The 19,433-nt window shown below is 51.3% G+C and overlaps 8 protein-coding genes across 8 annotated transcripts; 3 read left to right on the top strand and 5 right to left on the bottom strand.

Annotated features, from left to right (window-relative positions):
- Nucleotides 1-1,438: 1,438 nt before the first annotated feature.
- On the bottom strand, nucleotides 1,439-3,544 carry CLUP02_09036 (2-isopropylmalate synthase; the record flags this gene model as incomplete). Its single annotated transcript, XM_049288017.1, has 4 exons — nucleotides 1,439-1,591; nucleotides 1,655-3,232; nucleotides 3,301-3,445; nucleotides 3,537-3,544. 4 exons carry the CDS (start codon nucleotides 3,542-3,544, stop codon nucleotides 1,439-1,441), a joined length of 1,884 nt encoding a protein of 627 aa, XP_049145161.1.
- A 1,320-nt stretch (nucleotides 3,545-4,864) lies between these two features.
- Nucleotides 4,865-5,969, bottom strand: CLUP02_09035 (uncharacterized protein; the record flags this gene model as incomplete). Its single annotated transcript, XM_049288016.1, has 5 exons — nucleotides 4,865-5,059; nucleotides 5,136-5,199; nucleotides 5,263-5,427; nucleotides 5,541-5,890; nucleotides 5,925-5,969. 5 exons carry the CDS (start codon nucleotides 5,967-5,969, stop codon nucleotides 4,865-4,867), a joined length of 819 nt encoding a protein of 272 aa, XP_049145160.1.
- A 519-nt stretch (nucleotides 5,970-6,488) lies between these two features.
- On the bottom strand, nucleotides 6,489-8,381 carry CLUP02_09034 (ferric reductase like transmembrane component; the record flags this gene model as incomplete). Its single annotated transcript, XM_049288015.1, has 1 exon — nucleotides 6,489-8,381. One exon carries the CDS (start codon nucleotides 8,379-8,381, stop codon nucleotides 6,489-6,491), a length of 1,893 nt encoding a protein of 630 aa, XP_049145159.1.
- Nucleotides 8,382-10,357: 1,976 nt separating this feature from the next.
- Nucleotides 10,358-11,564, top strand: CLUP02_09033 (uncharacterized protein; the record flags this gene model as incomplete). Its single annotated transcript, XM_049288014.1, has 8 exons — nucleotides 10,358-10,396; nucleotides 10,471-10,578; nucleotides 10,615-10,785; nucleotides 10,829-10,847; nucleotides 10,917-11,007; nucleotides 11,098-11,233; nucleotides 11,272-11,438; nucleotides 11,513-11,564. 8 exons carry the CDS (start codon nucleotides 10,358-10,360, stop codon nucleotides 11,562-11,564), a joined length of 783 nt encoding a protein of 260 aa, XP_049145158.1.
- A 1,016-nt stretch (nucleotides 11,565-12,580) lies between these two features.
- Nucleotides 12,581-13,285, top strand: CLUP02_09032 (uncharacterized protein; the record flags this gene model as incomplete). The annotated part of the gene is made up of 4 exons (XM_049288013.1): nucleotides 12,581-12,859; nucleotides 12,899-12,947; nucleotides 13,028-13,073; nucleotides 13,171-13,285. 4 exons carry the CDS (start codon nucleotides 12,581-12,583, stop codon nucleotides 13,283-13,285), a joined length of 489 nt encoding a protein of 162 aa, XP_049145157.1.
- A 931-nt stretch (nucleotides 13,286-14,216) lies between these two features.
- Nucleotides 14,217-16,176, bottom strand: CLUP02_09031 (uncharacterized protein; the record flags this gene model as incomplete). The annotated part of the gene is made up of 10 exons (XM_049288012.1): nucleotides 14,217-14,448; nucleotides 14,594-14,611; nucleotides 14,682-14,947; nucleotides 14,987-15,099; nucleotides 15,192-15,294; nucleotides 15,364-15,427; nucleotides 15,496-15,712; nucleotides 15,760-15,984; nucleotides 16,018-16,074; nucleotides 16,110-16,176. The coding sequence occupies 10 exons, from the start codon at nucleotides 16,174-16,176 to the stop codon at nucleotides 14,217-14,219; spliced, it is 1,362 nt and encodes a 453-aa protein (XP_049145156.1).
- Nucleotides 16,177-16,223: 47 nt separating this feature from the next.
- CLUP02_09030 (uncharacterized protein) lies at nucleotides 16,224-16,958 on the top strand (the record flags this gene model as incomplete). Its single annotated transcript, XM_049288011.1, has 3 exons — nucleotides 16,224-16,279; nucleotides 16,342-16,399; nucleotides 16,581-16,958. 3 exons carry the CDS (start codon nucleotides 16,224-16,226, stop codon nucleotides 16,956-16,958), a joined length of 492 nt encoding a protein of 163 aa, XP_049145155.1.
- Nucleotides 16,959-17,256: 298 nt separating this feature from the next.
- Nucleotides 17,257-18,567, bottom strand: CLUP02_09029 (tRNA wybutosine-synthesizing protein; the record flags this gene model as incomplete). The annotated part of the gene is made up of 2 exons (XM_049288010.1): nucleotides 17,257-17,799; nucleotides 17,983-18,567. 2 exons carry the CDS (start codon nucleotides 18,565-18,567, stop codon nucleotides 17,257-17,259), a joined length of 1,128 nt encoding a protein of 375 aa, XP_049145154.1.
- Nucleotides 18,568-19,433: the final 866 nt, after the last annotated feature.

Raw genomic sequence — 19,433 nt, 5'->3', positions numbered from 1 at the left:
TCCAAGACACTGAGGAAGTGGTCTCAAATGTTGCCTTTCGAAACTCCAACCTAAGTCCGTCCTCATACTCTCTCGTCAGCCGCCAGAACTATGTCGCTGGGAATATTAGACGATCACACTGGACGCCGCCGTGGGTTTTTCATCTATGGCCCACAGTGGTGTGCTTGAATAGGAGAAATCAGGCGTTGATCACCTACTTTGATATTAATGAGGAATCTCCTCTGATATGACAAAGTCAAGGACAAATGGCTTAGAAAGGGGAAGGCTACCAGTGTCATGAGCAAAAACTGATCAACTTAGAACCCCGAGTGGAACTTGGTTCTATACACCGGCACTCGATGGGCACCGGCCTTGAAGCCTTCCACAGCCTCGATCACTTGATAGTAAAGCGAACACGAACCATGACTAGATCATGAGCCCTGTACATCTACTCATACTCCATCAGGTCTACCAATCCTGTTTCAAACTACACCAAAAGATGCCCCATCCTCGGGGAGATGAGAAGAACAGTCTCAGACCTATAAAGACCCTCCTACCATGCCATATCTATTTTTCGCTCGCCAGGCTACCAACGAAGGCCCAGGTGGAAGAGGAGTAATGCGGTTTGGTGCGAAGTCAACGACCTGACGTCGTGTTGACATTAGCTATGTACTCTCCATACCAGATCGCGGCAGAGCTCTAGGGCAGGTTCTCAAAGCACATCCTATAACAACCCCCTTCTTCTCCCTGATGTATTCATCTCATGATACGAAGTAGGCGGCGAATAGAGTGTGTTAATAGGTAGATGTATCACGTTACATGTGTAAACAGCCCACTGATAAGCCCTGGGCGAGTATAACAAAGTCCAAGTCGGGTCACGTATAGCTACCTTCGGACCAAAAAGACTGGATGTCCTTCATCTGCCATCTTGTCTTCACTATTCACAACGATGGAGATTAATTAATGAGGTGCTTGCTGAGCTCCATTTGACTTGGCTCACTTTGTACGTGGACAGGAAGGCACCTGAATGGCTGCGTTCCGAGAAGTGGAACTTGCCAGCAGCCCAAATCAATAAGGAAGCTTGTAATGTCGTAGAAAGAGAGGCTGTATGCGAGAGTTGGAGAGGAGTCCGCGTCTTCCATTATCGTCAGCCCACCTTCAACTCCGATTTGGTCAATGAAAAGGAGATTTATCCGGCATGGTTTGAGACGTGGTTTCCACTAACATAACTATTCAAGATGAGGGGGGGGGGGGGGGGGGGGGGGGAGGACCCCTCGGCCATGCTGCCACATCACCGGCCATCGACATAGTATCATCTCATCATACATGCCATTCATTTATCCTTTTGTTTTGTGACTATCTCTCTTCCCCCCTGGATATGCATTTTGAACCAAACTTTTCTCATGTCCCTATATGCTTGAAAAACAAAACAATAACCTGTTGCCCTATAGCCCTTCCCTTACAAGCCGTTCGCCTTCTCTTCCAAGACGGACACAACATTCGGTACTTCGCCGTTGGTTCCGTTCGTTGACTCGAGGTCCAGCTCCTGGCTCATGGATCTCGAGGGAATGGGCTTGCCAATGATGGGGCTACCGGGGCGGCTGCCGACGAACTGTGAATTCGATTATTAGTACTCGACTACACCATGTAAAGATGTACAGTGGATTCGACTTACGTTGCAAGCGGCACTCAACAAGGCCGTCAAAGAACTCTGGACCACATCCTCGTGGATACCGATACCCCAGTACTTCTGCTTGGTGCCCGTGGCCGTGCACTCAATGTACGTGGCGGCCTTGACATCACGACCGGCACCAATAGCGTGCTCCTTGTAGTCCTCGACGTCCAGGGTGACGCCCACGCTCTTGAGGGCGTTGGCCAAGCTGGAAATGGGACCGTTTCCGCGGCCGCGCAGCTTGTACTCCTTGCCGTCGATGGAGACGACGCCCTCAAACACACGCTTGAGGTTCTTTGTGTCCTGGGTCTTGCCGGGCTGGGGCGGCGCAGGGGACTGCGAGCGGTCGGGCGCGATGCTGTAGTCGACAATGGTGAAGCGCGGGTTGTCACGGAGGTAGTACGTCGACTCGAATAGGTCCGTGATCTCGTCCGAGAGGAGCTCGCGACCGAGCTGGTCGGCCTTGTCCTGGACGACCTTTGAGAAGGCGACTTGCAGGCCGCGGGGGAGGTCGAGCTGGAGCTTGCGCAGGATGATCCAGGCGGCGCCGCCCTTGCCGGACTGGGAGTTGACGCGGATGATGGCCTCGTAGGTGCGGCCAATGTCGGTGGGGTCGAGGGGCAGGTAGGGGATCTGCCAGTGCTCGTCGTTGGACTTGACGGTCGACTCGCGGACCTGGAAGCCCTTCTTGATGGCGTCCTGGTGGGAGCCGGAAAAGGCGCAGACGACGAGGGAGCCGCCGTAGGGGGCGCGGGGGTGGACGGGGATCTTGTTGCAGACCTCGACCATGTCGATGACGCGGTTCAGGTCCGAGAAGTCGACGTTGGGGTGGACGCCCTGCGTGTACAGGTTCAGGCCGAGAGTGACGAGGTCCACGTTTCCGGTGCGCTCGCCGTTACCAAAGAGGCAGCCCTCGACACGGTCGGCGCCAGCCATCTGGGCCAGCTCTGCGGCGGCAACAGCGCATCCGCGGTCGTTGTGGGGGTGAAGGGAGACGGCGATCTTCTCGCGCTCGGTGACGTTTCTGCAGAAGAACTCAATCTGATCGGCGTAGATGTTGGGGGTGGACATCTCGACGGTGGCGGGGAGGTTAAAGATGATGGGGACCTCAAAGGTGGGCTCCCAGGCGGCCTTGACGGCCTCGCAGATGCGGACGACGAACTCGGGGGAGGTGTCGGAGAAGGTCTCTGGGCTGAACTCGAACTGCCAGTTTGTGCCGGACTGCGAAGGGTCGTCCTTGGTCAGGGAGCGCACCAGCTTGGCGCACTTGACGGCGAGCTCAACGCTCTCGTCCTCGCTGAAACCAAACACTACCCTGCGGAAGCACTCGCTCGTGGCGAGGTAGATGTGGACGATGGCGTTCTTAGCACCCTTGAGAGACTCTACTGTCCTCCTGATGAGGTCCTCACGGCAGGGGGAGAGGACTTGGAGGTATACATCGTCGGGGATGGCGCCGGGGGTCTCGATGAGGCGGCGGGTGAAGTCGAAGTCGGTTTGCGAGGCAGAGGGGAAGGATACTTCGATTTCCTTGTAGCCCAAGTCGCACAGCATCTTGAAGTAACGCCATTTCTCGTCACCGTTCTGTGTAAGGGGTCCATGTTAGTGCCACCGCTTCGAGACATTTGGAAGGGGCCGTGGAGCAGACATACCATTGGGTCAACCAAGCTCTGGTTGCCATCGCGCAAGTCGGTCGACAGCCAGCGCGGGGCTTTCGTGATGGTCTTGGAGGGCCATTGACGGTCCGGGAGGTTCAGAGCCGGGAAGGGCTTGTACTTCTTCCACGGTTCCTTGAGCCTGGCATCAGAGCAATGTTAGTCTGAAATCTCCAAGGCGATTTTGTGTCGAGTTCATCGTGTGGTTTTTGGGCGGCAATTGAGTCACCTACATGGGCATCTTGGGCGAGTGCGGGGCAGTTTTTCAGGTCGTGATCGGAGGGGCGGATCTTGTCCTGGTGGGATGGCGTCACAGTCTGGTTTGGGGAAAACGGGTGAGAGAGAGAGAGAGAGAGTATCTTGACCAGCGGGAAGAAGTAAAAGGACCAGAAGCTAAAGAGGGTATTTGTAGAAGAACAGTCGATGTGATTGTAATTCAGAGTCAGGGGTGGAAGGGAAGGATAGGAAAGGAAAAAAGGAATTGAGTCACAAAGTTCGTAGTCGCAAAGATCCGGGGACTACGAGCACGGAGGACGTGGAGAGCCATGGGTGGTGTGTAGGGAGAGTGGTGTGTGGTAGTAGGAGAGAGGGGGGGGGGGGGGAGGGAAGGAAAGAAAAAAAAAAAAGGGGGGGCCAAAGTGGGGGGGGGGAAAAAAGGGGGGGGGCCGGGGCGGGGGGGGGGGGGGGGCCGCGCGGGCCCCCCCCCCCCCCCCCCCCCCCCCCCTCCTCCACCATGAACGGCATTAAGGGAAGGGAACAGCCCAAAGGTGTATGCATGTACCTCACACGCTGCCTATGATCAAATCTCTCGCTATTACTTTTATGTTGTTTTGGCTTTTTGCTTTGCTGGATTGGATGGAATCTTGTCATTAAAGCGGCCATTTGCATGTCTAGACTTTCCCATCACTCCACTTACTGCCGTTGCCTGTCACTGTATGGCACAACTAAACGCACCTAGAAGGCTTCAATCCCGTCCCGCATGCCGGCCGGGGAAAACAGTACAAGGCACCATCAAGGCAAGTTTTCAACTCATTGGATGGATGTACATGCAGTCTGCCCTTTCCCGCAGCGCAGGGCCGCAAATCGGTGCCCAGCTCCTTCGCATTGGACGAAGGCAGTTGCACCAGCCGCAATTGCCAAATCAATCTTTTTTTTTTTTTCCACTTCTCTTAACCCAAAGTAAAAAAATCTTTTTTACTTTTTTTACCCTCCTTCGCCCTTTCTCCAAATTCAATGTCAAGGCGGGGCAACGCCCGTGCCCACAGACCCCACATTACGCCCTCTGGGACGCCCTCTGAACGACATTCAACGGTTCTTATTGGCTGGTGCCACCGGTTGCGGATGGCGGGGTTGAAAGTTGCGCAACAGCAGGTGGGCAGCAACCGTCCACGGCGGGCAGGCACGCTGGATACCCAGCAATGCTGTCATCGCGGCCAATTGTAGAGCAAAACGGCAATTACTCGGCCGTCACACCAACAGTTGTCTGCATCTACCCAAGTAGGTACCTTATGTAAGGTGTTCGGAAATCTATCAATTCCGCTCTGGCCTTCGTCTGATTTCTTCATCGTGATAGAGGCTGCATGACCTGACTCGTTCTCTCCATCTTGGGTAGGTACTCGAAGAAGACGGTCACGCCTTGTAAAGCTCGGCCGCACAATGCCCTTCCAGAACAATTGGAACCCCCTACAGCTACAAGCTCGCTGTTCAATCTGAAAGCCAGATATGATAATAAACAGTCGTTGAACGTATGCCGAACCTAACCGGCCGTGCAATCCAAGCCCATCTCCGAACATCGCTCGCAAAATTACTCAAGTTTTCCGCAAAACCCCCACGGTCAACTTATCGTGTGCCAGGTGGTGGCCCGGAAAGAAGTCGGTGATGGGGCGGACGGGTCCACTACGCTCTTAGTCCCGGCCGATGACCGGCTCGGTTTGCATCGCACGTCCAATCCCCCTTCACCGCGACTCTCTCCACGATCGATGAGGCTGATCGATGCAACCAAACTTTCCAATGGGAGAGGTTGGATTTGACTTGATGCGGCTGACTCGGAGCTTCAGACTTCTGGAGTCTCTCCAAAAAGCCGATGGTTTCCAGAGGTCGTTGGTTGATGAGGTGATTTGCGATCTGGGATATACAACACGCCCCTTCCCCACAGACGGTACTTGATATGGTACCTAGTCATCATCTTCCGCCTTAAGAGATGAGAGTAATACTGAAGCCCTCCTCAAATATGCGACCTCGACTCCCAATGTAATTCCCTACTCCAAGTACAAGAATTTGGCAACGCAGCACACATCATCTTCCAGGTTTCGATGGTGATGAAAGCAGCCACTCTTGTGTCACTCCAGCCGTTTGGCAAACTTGGCCACGCCAGCTCCGTCATGGGCTGAGTCACAGCTGAACCAGATGTCTCAAACTCCGCACATCCACTTGCGACTTCCTCATTCGAGAAAGTCGTAGGTGGCCAGCAACGTCGTCTAGCAAGTGTCACCCCAGGCACCATGAGAATCAGAATGCGGAGTAGGTAGTTGAGAAGCCGCTTTCCGATGTCTTCTTTCAGTACACGTACTCCGTATACTGTTGTTAACTGAGAAGGCGTACAGCAACGGGGACTAGGGTACGTTGAGAATTGATAACAGCTTCGTCGCGTTATCTAGGGTGTACATGAGGTCACGCAATGGTCATTGGGAAGCGAGAAGTTTGTTTGAAATCCGATTGACGTCTTCGTCTAAGTAGGTCTATCTTCATGACAGGCGGATGCTATTTACAACGACAGGGCCACATCGATCTGCTGCTTTGTCTCGCAGTGGGAGATGTGCTCTGCGTGTGGGGGGATATATACGTCCAACAATTAGACAAAATGTCTTCCCAGAAAACCTGGGGAGACCAGAAAAAACTGCCCGAGGCAACCAGCGACAGAAAGTGCGTCCAGAGTCCACCTTTCCATCTCATGTGTTCAGCCCCAAAGAGTTGGTGTGTGAAATATGTACACAGTTAGAAGAGAGCGAGCCATTAGAGACAAGGCATCGGCCGTGAGAAGCATGTCCATGTCGATCTGATCCTGATGATCCGCAAAAAAAGAGATGGTAAAAAACACTGCGCTTTTCCCCGCTTGGTACCGTTGACGCCCAAAGATTTGAAAATCATGTCCACTTCGGATCTTTCGTGGGGTATCTTTCTTCTTTCTACCACGTGAAACTCTCCTCCACAAAGTCAACCACTGTGCCCTCGTCTTGCACCTCTCTCACCGCAGATCTCACGTCATCAGCGAGAGCACCGGGGCCGCAGATGTGGACGCACATGGCGCCCTGCTGCTCCGACACCTCACGCTTCATAATCAGAGGAATGTTGGGGCGGCCAGGGAACATCTGGACTGTGTTGGATGCCGAAACAATCTGTTGAGAGTTCTGAGGGCGAGTGATGTATAGCTGGATACGGAGGATGTCCTTTCGGTTGGGGAGGCGAAGGATAGTATCCATCCAGGGACGAACCCACTCGAGAGCTTCGTAGTCACGGACGATCCAGACGAGGGTGATGCGTCTCGTGGCAACGCTGCCGTTGTTGTAGCCATCGATGAGGGGCTTGAGGTAGGAAATACCGTGAGTGATGCCAGTAGCGCCGGCGAAGAGGACCGCGTGACCATACGAGTCGAGCGAGTGATGGCCACTGTAGGGACCTTCAACGCAAGCCTTCATGCGAATAGCGCGGTCACCGCTCTGGCGGGCAACGTTGTAAAGATCACGAGTGAAGCCACTCTGAGCACCGATAATGAAAGAGATGGAGGTCGTTGTGTTCTTCTTGTCAATGGCAGTGAGCGTAGCCTTCTCCTCGTCCACTCCAAGAGGTAGCGAGCGGTGGTCAGGAATATGCTCAACCCAGCCGATGGAGAAGGGGTGGCAATCCCAGGGGCGGATGTCCTTGAACCTCAGGTAGGCGTGAGTGCCAGGCTTGACGTCGACGTAGCGAGGAAGGTTCATGGTGACACGAGTGCACTCGCCAGGAACGGCCTCGACAATGGCATCGGTGGTACCGCGGTCAGACCAGTTCATGTAAGCGACACGAACAATGCGGGCCATACGCTCAAGGAACCAGAGAATGAAGATAGCAATCATCCAGGGGAGTTGAGGAAGGCCACCCGCAAGACCAGCGACGGCGCAGTGGATATAGGTCATCAGGAAGATGAAGAATGCGAGGATGATGTGGACGTTGAGGAAGGTTTCGTAGAAGGCGTGGCGAACGGGCGAGAACGACAAGATCATGATGACAATGAGAGCGAGCGTACCAGCCATGCCCGAGCCGATGAAGAGCTCGTTGGACATCCTATGCCAAACGCCATCCCATCCGCTGTCGGCGATCTGGACAATCAACCAGGCAATAGTGTGAAGGACTGCCTCAATGACAGACATGCGGCCAACCCATCGGTGAAGAAGGTTGTAGGTGTCGAAGCTAACGTGAAGCATGCCGATCAACGGGTTGTTGCGGCCGGCAAGAATGATGAGCGGCACCATGTTGACGACGGAGAGTGTGCCGGAGCGACCACGGAGTTCGGCGCAGAAAGAGTACAGGTTGGCATTCTCCCAGTTCAGGAAGAACATGTAGATCATGTTGCTGGCGATGTAGAATCCGAGGATGACGCTGTGCATGCGAGAAGGCAAGGTGCCGATGCCGATAGCGCTCGAGAGCTTGATCTCCTTGTTGTGGCGCTTGTTCCAGAGAGGGGCGTACATGAGATGTTTTTTCAAGCTGGGCATCCAGTTCCACTGAGCCGTCTTCCAGTAGTTTTGCCTCTCACCCTCAACCGACATGGCCGAGACATGACGAAGCTGGGCCCAGAGGATACGGCTGATGGTGATAACCAGGACGACAATTGCCATTCCACCAAAGCTAGCCCAGAGCATGTCCTTGAACAGCATGTTGACGGGCTGGTTTACACCAGCAAGGTTGGAGTGGTAAGGAGAGATGGTGGAGGTGGCCTCAGCCGCCCCCGTTGTGGCAGCGGCATGAGCACGTTGTTGAAGGATCTGGGTGGGGATAAAATCCGCCACCAGGCCGGCGATCCTGCGCCGGTGAGAGTCCATCTGGTCGGATGTGTTGTTTGTGTTTGCTGTAAATCTTGAAAGTCGAGTACGAAAGGTGAAGGAGTGTTCGTTTCTCCCAAGGACGTGAGCTAGATAGCCTCGTTTGGTTGGGCTAGGCTGAATTGCTAGAACGGTCCGGCAGGCGCGAGAGCGAGAAGTCAGACTGTTATCGAGAAGGGCCGTTCGGCTACAATGTCATTGTGCTTCGGGACGAGAGCGAAATGACAAAGAAAGAACGGGGATAGCAGGCCTGTTCCGAATAAGTGAAGCGGAAGCCTTTGTAAGTATCAGCACAGTGTCGACGGTGACGTGTGATGAGTCGAGGTACTGCAGGAGACCGAGTCACTGAGGAATGCGTCCAACCTCGAGGTGAGTGATGTGCGAAAGCTGAATGACGGAACGTTAAGTCAACCAGGGGAATTAAAATCCGGATGGTCGTTGCGTCGATACCCTTGTGCTGATCGTTTGCCTGGAAGCGAGGGCGGTCGGTGTATTGGCGATCCAAATGAGGTCAAGGTCGACCTGAATCTGGCCGAGCAGCAGCCGGTTGAACAAATTGAGAAAAGGCAGGTGGCTGAAGTTGACGTATGAGAAGACGGGGGGACGAAGCAACGTCAATATATTGTGCGTCTCTCAGGTGGTCCTTCGCAGTATCTCGTGCCGCGTCCTTTTCGGAATCGAGGAGCCGGAATCCCTTTTGTCGAGTGTGGAGAAGTTGAGCAGGTGAATGATGGGGATTTTCAAAAAAAGCTGAAATGCCCGGATTTGCTGGATTGCTGGATGACGAAAATGAAGTAAAACAAGACAACGGAGACGTTGAAAATGTCTTGAATGTGATGCGTAGCGCGAGCTTTTTTTGGTTGTCTTGGAATGAGAGAAAAAACGAGTGTACACCGCCGCTGACGGAGTTGGATTGAATGGGAAAGAATGGGCGTGGGTTTGTTCGATATTCGAAGGCAGAACCGAGCGCTGATTTGCCGAAAGGGAGGGGAAGGGGGTGTGTGATCAACAAGCGAGTATTCTCACGTGGTCTTAGTGAATGTGGAAAATGTTTTCAAGGAAGGTGCAAACGGTGCAAAAGAGCAAGAAAAAGAGCGTGAGGGAAGGAAGGTGCTGTGAGGGTGGTGATGTGGTTGTAAGTTCCAGAGTGAGGTTGGAAGGGTCGGGTTCAACGGTTGTGGTTTCCGTTTTTGCCTGGCGTTTGGTGGGTGGTGTTCGTCCAATGACCTCAGATGTTCAGCTCCCCCTGCTGTATGTTTCGCGCTCTCTGCTCTTTCTTTCGTTGCTCAGTCCTTTGTTCCTCGAAACAAGTCCAAATCGGTATCCACCAAAGAAGAAGAATACGTGTAACGTCGTCGAGTGTTGTCCAGCCTCTCTTTTGCAAAGAAGAAAAAATAGTCGAATTCCAGAATTCCAGTCGAAAGCGAACCGTCTCACCGAAAGGAGACCGAAGAGAGTCAGCGTGACAACGGGCGAGGAGAAACAGAGAGTGGTTGGGATCACCGGGCGTGGAGAGGGCGATTAAGGTACTTTAAAGAGACTGGCTGGGACGGGCCATGAAGGACCTCCTGCGAGCCACGACGGGGCCGGGGGGCCCACGGTAGCGCCGCCGAGAGGCTCCTCTCCTCCTACTAGGTAGGCGTTGGCTCCTCTTGGGGCGGCCTGGACTGGATTTTCTGGGCTCTAGCTGGGAAGGGCAACATGGTCCATTCCCAATTCCCCCTGGATCTGAGGTGGCGTGCAAGGGCAAACGGGAATGACTGGACCTCACAGCCCACGCTTGACTGGTTTCTGCCAGCTTCTTGTTCATCTATTCGCAGGTACACGCAGGCTCCAGCACTCCGAGCTGCCTTCGGCTAGTATCCGTTACCAAACCAGGATACAGATACAGACAGATACGGGGACTCCTCTGCGCCAATAACCTGCCGAGCATTCTCACGAACGAGACGAGGAACCAAGGTCGGGCATGGCATGGTATGGCACAGCTTGGTACCTGCGTGGCCCTCACATATACGGTGCGCTAGCCATGTACCCCTTTTCCACTCCGCGGCTACGTGCGACTGCCTTGTCAGCTTGCTACCGATTCCAGTCCTACCACCTCAACCGTGTAGAGTACTACAGACACGCAATTCTCAACTCAATGGTCAAAAAGAGGAGCAAATCCAAGGGTACCAAGACCACATCTGCCCACCGAGCCGTCAGTCTAACCCTATTCCGATCCTATGGTTGCTAGAATGGAATCACTGCGCCTTGCACATCGACCCACGTACCGGTGTTGCTCATGCCAGTGCCAACTGATGACCCCGGCGGAGATGGCGAATGGAGCACGGAAAGCAAGTCAATGATGCAGGAACAGGAACAACCCAGGAAAGCAAAGGGACTTCGCACTTTGTGCAAGACTGAGGTGAGAGTGGGATAAAAGGAGGGGGTCATGGCCAGCGGTCAAGAAGAGGCAAGTCGCTCACGGTGAACGCAGGGATGTCACTGACGGGGGGATACGTACACAAGCACTTTATTCTGTACACACAGGGACAGGCTCTGAGGGAGTCGATCCCTGGTCGCCAATCATTGAGATCCAGTGTTGCCGTTCGCTGAGGCTGAAGGGATGGCCCCTGGCTGCTCGGCCGTGTTGATTACCATGATTTTCATTCGCTTCCCTCGTCTCTCGACAATCCGATACCTTAATTGTTCTTCCGGGGGGCCATTCATCGTCGAGTCTTTATCTTGGGACGGGTGGAATGCTGAGGGATAATATGCTCTCTCCTTCATCGTCAAATCTCATGCCGCAAATGGTCTCACCCTACGCCTCGGTCATCCCAAAATCAGGGACTTGGGGTCCTCAGGGTCTACGGGTCAGTGGGAACAAGGTGTGCTCGCTGCACAACTGCAGACTCTGTTGAAAGTTCATGGCTCAGTAACTCAGGACACCGCTGCAACTGGCCATTGCAGGTCCCTTGGCTTCTCCTGGGCGATTCCGCCGAGCCATCGTTCCTGGGCAAACACGCAGTCTGAATGGTCGAGTGTTTCCAGGCTTTTCGCCATCTTCCTGACCCCTGAGTGATTTGACTGGTCAAGATCACTTCTTGGGCTTGCCAGTGTGGCAGCGTTGCTGACTGGACTGCGTCTCTCAGAGGGCTTGACAGCCAGCCAACACTGTTTAACTCCATCGTTTTGCATTACTAGAGGATTGCCGCAGTACATATAGACGCTACCCTGCCCTCGAATTCCGCACTATTCAACCTTAACCCTTTTCTTACCTATCTTTTCCTCTATTTTACCCTCTCCCTTATTAAAAAATCGTTAGAATCGTAGTTTTAATAGCTTATTAATAAGTTAATATTATTATTTAAAAATAGGTAACTTATTTTTATATATAAATACTAGGAGTCTTATTATTATAAAAATAATAATAAATATATTAAAATATTTAAAAAAGCTTTTTAATAGATTTTTAATACTATTTAAGGCGATTATTTTTAAGTTATAAGAGGAAATTAAGGTACTATATTAATACGGCCTTATTTATTTTATTAGTATTAATAATACCTTTTTTAATATAAAATATATTAATAATACTTTATAATTACGTTATTATACTTCGTAAATTATACTTAATATTAGCGAGGCTTTTAATATTATTTACTAAGTTTTTTATTAAGGTTATTATTATAAAGTTAGTTTAATTATTAATATTTTAATAAGTATTTTAATTTAATTTAAAAGCTTTTATAGTTCTTAAAAAAAGGCTTTTAAAGGACTTATAATTAGACTTTTTACTTATTATAAATAAAACTATTATAATTAAAACTATAATACTACTTATAAACCTTAATAATAAATAATTAATAATATAGTTATTTTTTATATATAATAAGTTTAAAAAAGTATTTTAATTTAAGTACTAAGTAAGTATTATATTATTTTATTAAAACTATATTCTTATATTTATAATTTAGAAATAATTAAATTTCTTTGATAATAAGGTACTTAGATAGCTAGCTAAGGGGCCCTTATCTAGGGGCGAACAGACACAGCCTAGGAAACGACAGGGGAAGAGACCGGACGAACAAGGATGCGGGCTCGGGTGAACACTCGCCCTCGACCTATCGGCTAGTGCCAGCTGGACCAGTTCGCGCAAGATGCCAAGCACAACAACCAATCCTTCTCATTAACAGCTGCTGATTTGCTGCTTATCTCTCATGGGTCCGACTGAACCTGAACTAAACATGTCTCCTCAGCTTCGCAGATGGCACAAAGCTGTAGGAATTCTCGACTTGCACAGAAGATCCACTAAAGTGGCCGAACACGACGGGGTTTTCGGGTCTCTTCTGGGCCTCTCATCCACCGTCCAACAAGGCCTCCTCTGCCCAGCCGCCAAGGAACACGTTGAGATGAACGAAAAGAAATTCCAATCATTGGCTGGGCCACCGACTTTTCAACCCAAAAGATCCCGTGGTTCCCTTCGTGGTCTCGTCTTGGTGACCCCATGAGCCGACCGTTGGAAACGACTCGTCTAGCCGGCCAGTGTCTCCAAGGCCAGAGACAATGTTGATGATGTACTCATCCGTTAGGATTTCCGTTGGTGCCCATCGGTCATCCGCATCTTCGGGTCCTGTTTGGCGCCAGGCTTGATCTGGTTCACTGAGTTGAGATCCAAGCCGAGACCAAAGCCGTTCGGTCCAGCGCCACGAGGTCACCAACACAGGCTACTCTCGATTCTGCATACTAGTGCAGCAGAAGACATCCGGATTCCGATGTGGTGTGGAACGGTGACACAGACATTGTCCAGAAACGGGGCCATAAGATGCGCAGCTATCGTCGTATCCATTCAGGACCCAACCATTTTCCTCCCTTCCGAGGTTCTGGAAGAGACGGCAACTGACGCTCGGGTGATAACGAACTGATGGGTGTCCAAAGGAGGAGGGGATTTCTAAAAGAAGTTCAAAAGCTAAACCCACTATCTAAGTACCTTATTATTAAAAAAAAGTTAATTCTTTTTAAGTTATAAGTATAAGAATATAGTTTTAATAAAATAATATAATACTTACTAAATATTTAAATTAAAATACCTTTTTAACCTTATTATAAAAAAAGATAATTATATTATTAATTACTTATTATTAAAGTTTATAATTAGTATTATAATTTTAATTATAATAGTTTTATTTATAATAAGTAAAAAGTCTAATTATAAGTCCTTTAAAACCCTCTTTTTAAAAGCTATAAGAGCTTTTAAATTAAATTAAAATACTTATTAAAATATTAATAACTAAACTAACTTTATAATAATAGTTTTAATAAAAAAATTAAGAAATAAACTAAAAAATAATATCAAAATCCTTATTAATATTAAGTATAATTTATAAAATATAATAATATAACCGTAGAGTATTAATAATATATTTTATATTAAAAAGACTATTATTAATATTAATAAAACGAATAGGGCCGTATTAATATAATACCTTAGCTTCTTCTTATAACTCGAGGACTATAGCTTTAAATAGTATTAAAAAATTTATTAAAAAACCTTTTTAAGTACTTTAATATATTTATTATTATTTTTATAATAATAAAACTCCTAGCGTTTATATATAAGTATAAGTTATCTATTTTTAAATAGTAGTATTAGCTTATTAATAAGTTATTAAAACTATGATTTTAGCGATTTTTTAATAAGAGAGAGGGTAGAATAGAGGAAAAAATAGGTAACTTATAAAAAGGGTTAAGGTTAAATAGTACGGAATTCGAGGGCAGGGTAGCGTCTATATATACTACGGTAATCCTCTAGTAATGCAAAACGATGGAGTTAAATAGTGCAAACCCACTATCCACTCATTGCTCAAGCTGTCTGAGCATGTGAATCAGCCCCTCGTCAAAGTCATTAATACACGTCTCAGGCATAATGCTATGCCGTCCCTCTCGGCCGATTCTGCCGTGGCATTCATCTGACGTTCCGTGATACCGCTCCGGAGGTTGCCGTGCTCTCAACTCATCAACCAAACTATCAAGTAATCTTCTTCCTTTTGCCACGACTGACATCAACGATATCCCTATCTCGTCTCCCCTGCTAGTTGCAGCCGAGGGATCGTAATCGAACGTTAGTCGGATCTCCAGCACTACTAGAGCCATCCAGTCGGCTGTTGGACAGGTGTTATCTGCCCCTCAATAAAATTTAGACTCATACGCTTGTCATTGAGGATTTCTGTCACGGCTGCAGCTCGCGGAGTCTGTGTGGTCTGTCAGGAGTCAAAGCTCGGTCTGATCTTGATAGCAATCAACGCTTTCGGCATAGGGCACCCCGGCCTTCGCATGGCCCCCGAACAGTTACCAAGCAAAAAAGCCAAGATACATAGTAGAGTGTATTCACAATGGACTCCATCGGCGACGGAGCGACGAGCCGACTGGGTAAACCATCCCACGTTCTCGTCTCCTTCAAACCACCAGCGAATTTTCTTCAATCGCGCCTTGGGACCTCGCAATTCTCGTCCAGCCGCATACAAATTGCGGGATGTGACGGCGTAGCCGTGCCCGCCGGGGTTCCAGCTCAGTTCAGCGGGGAGTCCCTGTTAAGCGTCGTTGCAAACAAATTAACACATCCGAACATCCTGGCACTTGGCCTCGGAGCCAGATTCCGTATAGAGGCGTCTTCCCTCCTTCCAGGGCCAGGCTCCCAGGTTCAACGTCCACCGTGGGTACTTGGCATCCTCGCAACCGCCTGGCCGGGTCGACCAGATGGGCCTCAGTGTCTAGAGGGGCCGAGGGGATTCTGCGAGGGAGGCAAGCCGCCCGCTACAAGGCGCCAGCAACCTGCCAACATGCCTGGGAGGTCTGGGAGGAGGCCTGGAAGACTGCAGACGTGCGGTGGGTGAAGAGGGGATGCCCCCATGGAGTCATTTGCTTGTTCGGTGACCTATCGTTTCAACGATATTGCAGGCCCCGTCCGCTTCAGGTGAGCGTTGGCATGCATTAGCACACAAACGCGTGCAGATGAAGCCGAGATATTCGGACGGTTCGTGAGATTTGTCCAAATTTCCTCATTTTCACTCGTCACTTTAGCCTCTATCAGTATTCGTATGCAGACGCTTCTCTTTCGCGACTAGCCCCTCATCACGATAGGTATCTTCTCCTCCCTTTTTCCCTTGCCGCCCTCTTGGCGCCGGGGCATGCACATTTCCACATCCATCCTGGGCTCAGTGACAACCCAACGTAGAGGGAGTTCGTGGGCGCTTCTGCTCCGTACGTCTCATGGATCTGACGGAGATAGCCGTCCTGTCTCAATCTTGATGAACCAGAAAGCGAACTTGGATAACCCCATCTGCCAACTCCGCCTATCTGTTGACTGCGATCCTTGAAACAAGATGGGATGATGAAATACCTGGCCCAAGGGCCGCGCGTGGTAGGAGCGCGGGGGTCACTGTGGATGCGGCCGGCCAGAGGTTACGGAGATAGTGCTCGCCTCCAAAAGCTTCCAGAACAATGTTCAGAATCTGCGTATTGTGGGTAAGGCGGTTTGGAATATGAACAATGAGGAATCGGTACCAGCCCGCAACAGCTGCCCGAAATCTCAAGGCGTCTTTCTGGCTTGTGGCCCGAAATCCCGCTTGCCGTCTGTTCATGTCTTATGTAAGCACACCACGCCAGAGATCCAGCAAGATGACATAATCCTTGGTGGTCCGTGTCTGGTTGATGACTAAGGTCGCGGAACATGATGTCTGTCACGTGCACCTTCGCCGGCCCATCGGAGCTTGCAGCTTGACGACCGACTGTCACGGTCCGGAAAATTCCATACCATCACGGCCAAACATTCAAATCACCTCTCCAGCCATTGAGGCCGCAATCATGGGTGCCAGCGAGTCAAAGCCGTCCTCCAGCACGCCTCCACACTTGTGGAAGGCGTAAGTTCATTCCAATTGCCCCTCTTTCGCAGAATCCGTCGGCTGATCCAAGATTCGCGCAGCAGCTCGCCCAGCGGCATCTCCCACGACCTCGTCGAGTCCCTGCAGACCAGCCATGAGGTAAATACTGCCTCCTCTACATAAACCGGAACACCTCCGATAAAAAGCTCTACATCAAACGGAGCCTAGTCCTCCGCCTCGACCTTTTCCATCTGTCCTTCATCCCTCCCCCCCTTGGCGCATCTATTCCCTCAAGAAGCCAAAGATCCAATAGCTAACCTCTCGCGCTAAAACAACACAGACTGATGCATCCCGCACGCAACTCACCGAGATCCAAATTCAGCGCCGCGTCGCCGAGGAGCTGAAACGCCTCCAGGCCAAAGAGTCAGAGGCCCTCCGCCTCGCCCACGACAAGATCGCTACCGAAGACAAGCCCGCGCCCGAGGGCCAGCGCAGCCACGAGAGCGTCAAGAAGGAGGTCGAGGCTCTGCGCGCCAAGCTCGCCGAGCGCAAAAAGGTGCGCGATTTGCCCGAGGCGGTTGAGACGGCGCGCGGCAACGTCGTGCGGTGTCTGCGGGATAATGACCGCCGGCCGCTCGATTGCTGGCAGGAGGTCGAGGCTTTCAAGGAGGAGGTGAAGCGGTTAGAGAAGGGGTGGGTTGAGAAGATTGTCTCGTGAGTTGGATGAGGGAAGATGGGGATTGTTGAGGCCCTCTCTGGGTCTGCCTTTGTAAACAGTTGGAGACCGTTGGGAGAGGACGGTTTCCTTATTTGCGTTTTTTGTGAGCCACTAAGGGGGTTTGAGAGATACGCTGGATCAAGAAGAGAAGAAATAGGGCAGTAGAACGTGAAAGTGTAACAACATGCTACTGGCGGGCAAATCATACAAGAGGATAAAAAGTGTATAGATGGCGAATGAATCTTGGTTCACATCACAAGCTCCCCCCTCAACGGAAGTCTTTATCTTTGTTTATTCTTCATATCTCAGTCAGCAGCTCTATCGGGCCTTGGTCCTCTGACGGAGCTTCCTGCTGCTGCGTCTTCAACCTAGCAGCCAATACCTCCTCCTTCCGCCGCAGGCCCTCAGCCCTCTTCCTCTCCCTCCTGGCGTCGGCGTCCTCCCACGCGGCGCCGCCCTCGCCCGTCTTTGGCGGGGGTCCGGCGACGGCCTCCTGCAAGGCGGTGCGGAACCGCGCGATGCGGGCGGCGTTTTCTACGAAGCGCTCGTTGGCGATGTGGAGCAGGTCGCGGAGGTAGTCTGGCGTGACGGTACAGTGCCGACGTGCGCTGCTGCCTTCGGCGGCGTCTTCATCGACGTAACCGATTAGAGATTCAAGAGCGAGACCCATTGTTCTTACGCCTACCATTGGTGTCACGGGTGATGACGACAAGGCTTCGTCTTCGCCTTGCGATGCGGTGGGGAGGAGGTTCAGGGCGCCGCTTTCGCGGAAACCTGCTGCGAGGGCGCATTTGAGGAGGAGCTGGGCGTGAGGTAGAGATGCTGTGAGGACGTGGAGGATCTATGCAGGGGAGGTGTATGTCAGTCATGTGAGTCTTGTTGCTGCGCAGGCTACGTGTGAAAGGAGGGATGTGTCTCTGGGGTGACATTGCCTCGGCAGGAGAGGTTAGTGAGGCAAGGTGAGAGTATATGTGTGTGTAAATGAAATCATGCATGAGAGAAAACGGGGGACGGTCTTGCATACCATGGGCTCGAACTTGAAGTGAACAAGCCGCTTCCGTCGCCCAGACTGAGAACGACCCGATACTCCGACAGCCCGTCCTGGTTCTTGCCCTGCTCCTCTTCCCGCGTCTTCATCCACGAGACCAAACAAGCGCAGCAGATCCTCGTCGTTGTCGTGCGATCCGGGAACGGGATCGTGCGATACGAACAGCCACGTGCCTCCGCCTCCCTTTCCTCCGGGTCCAGCTATCGTCTCGAGGGCCGCGGCGGCAGGGGTATCATCGCCTTCGTTGCCTTGAGAAGATGATGGGGCTACTGCCGCTACTGCCGCTACTGCTGCTCGCTGGTCCGCTCCTCCCGCCTTACGCCCCTCGAGAAACACGCTGACGCGCCCCGCGCAGCTGCTCGTCGTGACGAAACCGTCGAGGTCGTTGAGCTCGTCAATGAGCTCGCGGATACCGACGTCCACGGACCCCTTGGGCGAGGCGTCGGTGTACTCTGCATCGGGCACGCTGAGCTGTTCCAGGATCTTGTGTTTGCGGGTGGTGAAGGTTGCCGGTGGGACGGGCAGGTGTTGGTGTCCTTGGTTCTTCTGCTGCGGTGCCATGGTGCTCTTCCTCGTGTGACCCTTGGGCAAGTTGGGCTTGGTAAACTACCTATGCGACTTGGGCTTGGATATCTTGTGGTGGGGGTTCCTTCGACGGAGAGGGGTGTGCCTCTCACTCGACCCGGTGGAACAAATCCTTGCTGCCCTCGGGTGGTTCTCTTCTGCAGCTTGACTGATTCGGTCGCAGTGAGATGGAAGAATACGGGGAAGTCGGGCGTGTGTTGGGCGTTGAGCTAGTTGTTTTCCTCGACGCTGGGCTGCGTGTAAGTGAAGTCTGCCCGCAGGTTAGACTCATGTGAGATGAAAAGTGTGCAGTCGTGAGTGCTGTGAGGTACCTCAGCCGTGTGAGTTTGGGACTCTTTACACAGTGCGTCCTCGGGACGAGAGCCGGCGCACCCAAGCTTGTTGTATATTACCCTGCCCTCCGATGCTACCTTGAAGAAATAGTGAACCAGAGAAAGTTCTTATTAAATCACGTTATCTGGTGCATGTGGTGTTGTGTTTTTAATATATAATCTAACTTGACCGCCGCCACGTCGGTGATCGTTATCCCTAGCTTTGCGTGTATATGCTCATTCATTCGCTCGACGACGCCGGTATCTTGGATGCCCAGAGTCTATGGTATACTGCTCATCGTATGACTGTCACTTCTTGTTTCCTGATTGCGTGCCTGGATCAATACAGGGAAGAGCTCGGGAGAGTCCGAGCATGCGGTTCACTCATTTGGGTCACATCCAGGTAAAATGACTTGGAAATCGCTCATGTCCGTTGTGTCAGCTGATCTCGATGATACTTGCAAGGGCTCTCTGTTACCCTGGTACCATGTAGCGGGCAAATAATCACTATCCTACGCTCCGTTGTGACAA

This window comes from Colletotrichum lupini, chromosome 4 (assembly GCF_023278565.1).
Source record: "Colletotrichum lupini chromosome 4, complete sequence".
NCBI lineage: Eukaryota > Fungi > Ascomycota > Sordariomycetes > Glomerellales > Glomerellaceae > Colletotrichum > Colletotrichum lupini.
The sequence above is the reverse complement of the archived record's forward strand: the minus strand, read 5'-3'. Positions and strand labels throughout refer to the sequence as shown.